Raw genomic sequence first — 8212 nt, forward strand, 5'->3', positions numbered from 1 at the left:
AAAGACAGACACCTGCAGACCTGCTTCACCGCCTGTGAAGTGTCCCCCCTGCAGGTGGGGAGTCGGGGACTCGAACTGGGATCTCAGTGCTGGTCCTTGCATGTGGTACTGTGTGTGCTTAACCTGCTGCACCACCGCCGGGCCCCGGCACTCTCTTAACACTCCTGTGTTGGCAGTGAGGAGAGCCAGGAGATGCATCAAGACTTGCAGAACTTCCTGAGAGCCCAGCTGGTGCAGGCCCCCGTGACGCTCTACTCCGACTGGCTGTGCGTGGGCCATGTGGACGAGTTCCTCAGCTTTGTTCCTGCTCATGGAAAGGTGCAGTCTGGGAGGGCTGCCTGGAGGAAGGTCCACACCTCTCTCTTGCCTGAGTGCACAGCTCTGCATCTGACTTTGGGGTGTCTTGTGGGTCCCAGTTCGGGGTACCAGTTGCCAGTCTAGCTTTGCGGGCGGGAGACAGACGACCAGGGACTCATGGCTGAGCTGGGAAGCAGTATCTCGTTTATTAGTCAGATACATCGCCTTTTATGCATCTCTTCACCGGAAGTGACAAGGGAAAGGAAATGACTAGGAGAGGGCGCGGAGCAAAAAGAGAGTGCAAACAGAACATAGAAAGCTTCCATCTAACCAGTGGGGATGAAACCAATACCCTGCAGGCAGGGCGGGACCCAGGTAAACAGTGATGATGTAAACAGACCACATCCTAAGTAATACAAGCAAACCTAATGTGATGATCTAAACAGAAGGTCTGATAAGCAGAATTTAGAAGCAGACCAACAGTGTCTGACTCCATTTTTCTGAGCCCCACCCCTTCCCCTTGCAGGGGCTGTAGAGGAGGTAGGTCTCCTTCCTGGGAGCCTAAGGACAAAGATGATCTCTGACCCTCACGTTTCTGCCTCCAGGGCTTCCGGCTGCTCCTGGCCAGTCCCACGGCCTGCTACAAACTGTTCGAGGAACAGCTGAAGCAGGGCCATGGAGAGGCGCTGCTGTTTGAGGGCGTCAAGAGTAAGTTGGCTGTGCCTTGGTCTGCTCCTGGGAGCTATTCTGTCTGCATGGCCTCCCCCGCTGCCTGCTGGGACTGTCCTGGCAGTACCTATCCTCAGAGCACCCACTGAGCTAAGTCCTGGGGAAGCCCAGTACATGGGGCAGAGTAGTCTCCTGCCTTCTGGGCTCAGTCCAGAGAGGGTAAGGAAAGGCCCTTCCTCCGGGGCCGTAGTCAGACCCTAGTCCTGGGATTCCCACACAGACAGGATGGGCCTAGACCTCTAACGGGCCCCTCTCTCCACTGTCACTGGTCATCGCCATCAGAAACAACATAGTGGGCCCGCTTGGGGGCCTCTATAGGCAGTGTGTCCCTGAACCCCACCTCCCCAGAGCCCTGCCCCACTAGGGACAGACAGACACAGGCTGGGGGTGTGGATCCACCTGCCAACACCCATGTCCAGCGGAGAAGCAATGACAGAAGCCAGAACTCCCACCTTCTGCTCTCCATAGAGAATCTGGGTCCAGACTCCCAGAGGGATAAAGAACGGGGAAGCTTCCAATGGAGGGGATGGGACAGGGAACTCTGGTGGTAGGAAATTGTATGGAATTGTACCCCTCTTATCCTACGGTCTTGTTGATCATTATTAAGTAAATAAATAAATATTATAATTAAAAAAGGAAAAAAAGTGAAGTGTGGATGAAACACAGAATACAATATGCTATCTTATTTATTTGTTTGTCTGTTTGTTTGTTTTACCAGAGCACTGATCAGCTCTGGCTTATTGTGGTGCGGGGGATTGAACCTAGGACTTCAGAGCCTCAGGCCTGACAGTCTGTTTGCATAACCATTATGCTATCTACCCCCTGCTGTATATTTTATTTATTTATTATTGGATAGAGACAGGGAGAAATTGAGAGTGGAGCGGGAGACAGAGAGGGAGAGAGACAGAGACACCTGCTACCTGTTTCACCTCTCGTGAAGCTTTGCCTCTGCAGGTGGGGTTCGGGGGCTTGAACCTGAGTCCTTGCACACTGTCATGTGGGCGATTAGCCAGGTGTGCCACCACTCGGCCCTGAAATGTGGTTTCTTCAATGAAGTCTTGACACGGGGTTCTGGTCACAGGCTGAGACTCCATGGCAGAGTGTGTCCACGACCGTCTGCAGTCTGTGGCGTAGCATTGGGCAGCTGCTAGACATTCTTGCCGCCCCAGTAAATGGGAGACACGAGGGGAGTGAGAGCTCCATTTTTTAGTGATGGTTCACCCTGATGACACATTTCTACTAAGGCCATCTGGGGTTGGGGAGATAGAGTAGGGGTAGTGCACAGGACTTGTCTGAAAAAGACCCCAATTTCAACTCCTGCTACCACCAAGAGCCAGAACTTGACTGGTGCACCGATCAAAACTTAAGAAATTAATTCTAGGAACTCTTGTGGCCCCACTTTCTAGATGAGGAAAACTGAGTTTCTACTGTACCTACCCGGAGGGAGGACGTCAACTTCTGAATTATCTGCATTTCCTTTTGCTTTTCTTCCTCTGTAATAGGAAAAAAACAACTGAAAATAAAGGACATTCTATCAAGCAAGAAGCTGAGAGAACACAATTCCTATGTGGAGGTATTAGCCCAGGACCCAGAAGTCGCCCTGCCTGTGATTCTGAAGGCAGAACCTCCTGCTGCCTGGATGTCAGCTGGGTGATAGCACCCTAGGGTTTGGGGAAATGTGTGTCAGCGAGAAATACAGACAGAGACAGAGACAGAGATAGAAAGAGACACCAGGCTCAAGCCTCCCAGTTCCCATCTGCAGGGGAAAAGCTTTACCAGTCGTGAAGCAGGGCTGCAAGTGTCTCTCTGTTTCTCTCTCTCTTTCTCTCTCCCCTCTTAATTTTTCTCTGTCTCTATTCCAAAATAAATAGATTTCTTAAAAAATAATCATAGTGGCAAACTTATTTTTTAAAAGAAAGAGAAGATGCTAAGTGGAGAGCTGCAGAGTTGCAGAGTGGCCAGGAAGGTGGAGACACACAGGGGCCGGGCGGTGGTGCACCCGTTAAGCTCAGATGTTCCCAAGCACCAGGATCCAGGTTCGAGCCTCTGCTCCTCACCTGCTGGGGGAAAGCTTCATGGCAGTGAAGCAGGTCTGAATGTGTCTCTCTTTCTCTCTTTCTCTATCTTCTCATCCTCTCTTAATTTCTCTGTTCTATCTAATAAAAATTAGAAAGGGAGAGAGAGAAAGGAAGGAAGGAAGAAGGAAAGAGACAGACACACAGCATACACCCAGAGACCGAGGCGCGAGGCGTAAGGACTGAGCAGAGCGGGACAAATGCAGATGGGGGACGAGGTGTCCAGCATTGCCTTGCTGCCCTGGTCTGGTTCGCCCTTGGTCAGGGCCCACGGGTCCATCCCTGCAGCTGTCCCCAATCTCCCACCACCACAGTCACCACTGTCACCTCACCCGCTACCCCTCCTCCCCAGAGCTGCATCGACTGGAACCGGGAGGTGCTGAAGCGGGAGCTGGGGCTGACGGAACGAGACATCGTGGACATCCCCCAGCTCTTCAAGCTCCAGGAGGACTCCAGAGGGCTCCTCAAGGCCGAGGCTTTTTTTCCCAACATGGTGAGTGAGGAACCGCAGAGGGCCCAGTGGGACCTGGAGGCAGGTCTGGGAGGCTGGGCTGTCTGCTCCTTCTTGGGGCTTCATGGCTCCAACCAGCCTGCAGAGCAGCTCTGGGCACCTCCCAAGAAGCCTGGAGACAGAGAATCCAGGCACAGGGCTGGGCGGTGGCACACCCAGTTAGGCACACACAGTACCAAGCACAAGGACCCAGGCAAGGTTCCTGGTTCAAGCCCCTACTCCACACCTGCAGGTGGGGGCGCTTACAAGTGGCGAGGCAGGTCTGCAGGTGTCTCTCATTCTCGCTCCCTCTCTTCCCCTCCTCTCTCAATTTCTCTTTGTCTTATGCAGTAAAAAAGGAAAAAATGGCTGCTGGGGCAGTGGATTGGTAGTGCAGGCACTGAGCCCAAGCGATAACCCTGGAGGCAAAAAACATTAATTATTTTAATTAAAAATTTAAAGAGGGAGTCGGGCGGTAGCACAGCGGGTTAAGCGCACGTGGCGCAAAGCGCAAGGACCGGCGTAAGGATCCCGGTTCGAGCCCCGGCTCCCCACCTGCAGGGGAGTCGCTTCCCAGGTGGTGAAGCAGGTCTGCAGGTGTCTGTCTTTCTCTCCTCCTCTCTGTCTTCCCTTCCTCTCTCCATTTCTCTCTGTCCTATCCAACAACGACTACATCAATAACAACAACAATAATAACTACCAACAATAAAACAACAAGGGCAACAAAAGGGAAAATAAATAAATTTAAAATTTTTTTTAAAAAAATTAAAGAAACAAATAGATAGAGAGAACACAGTGCTAAAGCTAGTGAAGCAGTGTTCCCATGTGATGTCCAGGGGACTCAAACCTGGGTCTCTTGCAGGCAAAGTGTCCTCCCAGGTGAACTATCACACTGTCATGGACCTTTCTCTCTCTTTATTATTTTTTTCTTTATTATCCTGATTTATTTATTGGATTGAGACAGTCAGATATCAAGAGGAAGAGGGAGATAGAGAGGGAGAGAGACAGAGACACCTGCAGCCCTGCTTCACCACTTGTGAAGCTTTCCCCCTGCAGGTGGGGACCGGGGGCTCGAACCTGGGGCCTTGTGCTTTATAACCCGTGTGCTCAACCAGGTGCGCCACCCTGCCCTGGACCTCTATTTTTTTTTTTTGATAAGACAGAGAGAAACTGAGAGAGAAGGGGGAGACAGAGAGGGGGCAGAGAAAGACAGACACCTGCAGACCTGCTTCACCACATATGTGAAGTGACTCCCTCTGCAGCTGGGGAGCCAGGGGGCTCGAACCCTGACGCTTGCACGCGCCCTGGCACTGTGTACGTGGCGTGGGCCTCTTTTCACTAACACAAGCTGCTCCCACCGCCCCTGAGCTGGGTGCCCCTGCTTGGCAGGTAAACATGCTGGTGCTAGGCAGGCACCTGGGCATCCCCAAACCCTTCGGGCCCGTCATCAACGGCCGCTGCTGCCTGGAGGAGAGGGTGTGCTCCCTGCTGGAGCCGCTGGGCCTCCACTGTACCTTCATCGACGACTTCTTCGCCTACCACGTCCGCCATGGGGAGGTGCACTGTGGCACCAACGTGCGTCGCCAGCCCTTCCCCTTCAAGTGGTGGAACATGGTGCCCTGAGCTGGCCCCGGGCCAGAGGCTCCGTTCTCTCCTATGGCAGCTGTGAGGAGGCCTGGGGAGGGGTGGCCGCCGGCCTGAGTGGTCACTGCCTCCTCCTTCCAGACGTCCCTGTGAGGTTCAGGCAGTGTGGGCCCAGCGCTGCTGTGAGAGGCCTTGGTCATGGGTCCGAGCCGCCTGCTCTCTCTGCTCAAGCCCCTTGTATCCCTTGTATCCCCCAGTGGCGAGGCTGGTTCTGTGGTCCCCGCCCGAAGGTACGTTCAGCGTAGATGCAGATTTTTCTCCTGTGTTATTTGCTCTTGGCCGCATATTTGGTCTAAAAGTACTTGCTAGCATGAAGTGGGGGGGTGGGGGTGGGGGAATCCCAGCATCGCTCTGGCTCGTGCCATGCCAGGGATGGAGCTTAGAGCCTTACACTTCAGAGTCCAGTAATATAGTCACTGGGCCACCTCTCAGGCCATGTAAGTGTCCTCCCATCTCCTCTCTCTCTTTCGCGCTAATAAATAAATATTTTTAAAAAAAATACAAGTAGCCTAAAGTATGTCATTGCCCCCCCCCACCACACACACACACACACACACACACATACACATTGGATCTAGCTGTCCCCAAGGAAGGGTATGGCCTTGGGGACTGGCAGGAGGCAGAGCCAGAAACTGCTAAAAGCTGGCGGCCGCTGGGGAGGCATGCTTAAGGGGGCAGGTGGGGGGGGGGGGCCTTGTCATTGCAGATAATGGAGAGGACTCTGATTTGCTTTTTCTCCAGGGTTATTGCTGGGCCTGGGTGCCGACATTACAAATCCACTGCTCCTGGTAGCCACTGTTTTCTTTTTTTTCTTTTTTTTTTACAGGACAGAGAGAAATTGAGAGGGGAGGAAAGATAGAGAGGGAGAGAGAAAGACAGACACCTGCAGACCTGCTCTGCTGCTTGCGAAGTGTCCTCCCATGCAGGTGGGGAGCCGGGTCCTTGCGCCAGTCCTTGCGCGTCATACTATTTACTATTTGCACTCAGCTGGGTTTGTCACCGCCCAGCCCCCTAGGGGGATGCCCTACTTTGAACACATGGGGAAGCTGTGCACCTCAGGGTAAAGTCGCCTTATGGTCCCAAACTCCTGGTCTCATCTCAGTGGCGCCCAGAGCAGCGCATCAGTGGTGTGCGGGGTCACTTAGTCATTTGTGCTGCAAAATTTACTGAGCATCTTCTCCACTGAGGCCCCTGGTGGGTTTGGGGGAGGGGGGTCGGTGGTGAGCCGGGGGACCCAGAGGGAGAGCAGAACAAGCTCTGCTGCCCAGAGAAGCTTCAATGTTGGCGGCCAGAATGACCCAGTAGTCAAGTGTGGGGCCAACAAGGTCGCTCATTTGAACAGGGCACTGCTTTGCCATGTTCACAGCCCAGATCTGAGCCCGCCCGCTCCCACGACACTGAGAAGCTTTGGTACTATTCTGGGGTTTTTGTTTTTTGACTTATAATATTGATCCCACCACTTTACGATGGTTTTCTGTTTTCATGCACCCAGTTTGCAGGTGGCAAATTCTTTTCTTTTTTAAATATTTATTTATGTATTCCTTTTTTGTTGCCCTTGTTGTTTTATTGTAGTCGTTGTTGGCTAGGACAGAGAGAAATGGAGAGAGGAGGGAAGACAGAGATGGGAAGAGAAAGACAGACACCTGCAGACCTGCTTCACCGCCTGGGAAGCGACTCCCCTGCAGGTGGGGAGCCAGAGGCTCGAACCGGGATCCTTACGCCGGTCCTTGCGCTTTGTGCCACGTGCGCTTAACCCGATGCACTACCGCCCGACTCCCGCTATTCTCGTTTTCATTTCTCCTGCTCTCTCTCTTTCTCTGAAAAAAGTTAACCCGGCAGTCCCAAAGGTGATGCAGTTTATAAAGTGTCGAGCTCTCAAGCACAAGTTCCCTCGTTGGACCCGCACAGCATATGTGCCAGGTTGATATCTGATTCTCTTTCTTTCCCCCTATCTCTTTCATTAATAAAAATTTTATTTCATTTTATTTTTTTTCCTCCAGGGTTATTGCTGGGGCTCGGTGCCTGCACCACGAATCCGCTACTCCTGGGGGCTATTTTTTTCCCCTTTTGTTGCCCTTGTTGTTTATCGTTATTGTTGTTGTCACTGCTGTCGTTGTTGGATAGGACAGAGAGAAATCGAGAGAGGAGGGAAAGACAGAAAAGGGGAGAGAAAGATAGACACTTGCAGACCCGCTTCACCGCCTGTGAAGTGACACCCCCCCCCCCCCGCAGGTGGGGAGCCGGGGGCTCAAACCGGGATCCTTGTGTTGGTCCTTGCGCTTTGTACCATATGCACTTAACCTGCTGTGCTGCTGCCTCGCCCTCCCCCAAAGATTTAATTTTTTTAATAAGCTATGAAGTCCTAGTTATGGAAAAAGAGAAAGATGAAAAGGGAAAAAATCAGAAAGAAAAGAAATAATAATGATAATAAGCAGCCATTAATGTATGGAGAATCCTTAAATAAACATGGAATTATCTTGTGGCCCAGCAATACCACTCTTGGGCATTTATCCAAAGAAAAATCAAATGCTAATTAAAAAGGACACATGCAGGGGCCGGACAGTGGTGCACCTGGTTAAGCACTGACACTACAGTGTGCAAGGACCCAGGTTCAAGCCCCTGGTCCCCACCTGTGGGGAAAAGCTTCACAAGTTGTGAAGTAGGGCTGCAGATGTCTCTCTGTCTCTCCCCATCTCAAGCCCTTCCAACCCCTCTCAATTTCTCTGTCTCTTTCCAATAATAAATAAATAAAAGTATTTTTTAAAAAGAATTTGGTGTATTGACGCAGAAAATTTCCCATGAAAAATGAAGGCGGGGTCAGGTGGTGGTGTAAAAAATAAATAAATTAATTAATTAATTAATTAATTAATTAAAAGGACACATGTGCCCCTGTGTTCACTGCTGCATTATTCACAACAGCCAAAGAGTGGACGCAGCCTAAATGCCCATCAGCAGATGGTCGGCTGGAGAGGTTATG

General features: G+C 51.7%; 1 protein-coding gene across 3 annotated transcripts in view; it reads left to right on the forward strand.

Annotated features, from left to right (window-relative positions):
- LOC103114093 (protein-arginine deiminase type-4) overlaps window positions 1-5727 on the forward strand; it is a 46005-nt gene extending 40278 nt beyond the window's left edge. For 2 of the 3 annotated variants that reach the window (XM_060200887.1, XM_060200888.1), the window contains 5 exons: window positions 177-318; window positions 903-1005; window positions 2529-2599; window positions 3454-3594; window positions 4960-5727. In XM_060200887.1, coding sequence (XP_060056870.1) covers window positions 177-318; window positions 903-1005; window positions 2529-2599; window positions 3454-3594; window positions 4960-5214 — 712 coding nt within the window. In that variant the 3' untranslated portion in view covers window positions 5215-5727. The remainder of the gene's footprint in view (window positions 1-176; window positions 319-902; window positions 1006-2528; window positions 2600-3453; window positions 3595-4959) is intronic. The other variant, XM_007523721.3, reaches the window with a different exon arrangement.
- Window positions 5728-8212: the final 2485 nt, after the last annotated feature.

Source organism: Erinaceus europaeus, chromosome 11, assembly GCF_950295315.1.
Source record: "Erinaceus europaeus chromosome 11, mEriEur2.1, whole genome shotgun sequence".
In the NCBI taxonomy this organism is placed as follows: domain Eukaryota; kingdom Metazoa; phylum Chordata; class Mammalia; order Eulipotyphla; family Erinaceidae; genus Erinaceus; species Erinaceus europaeus.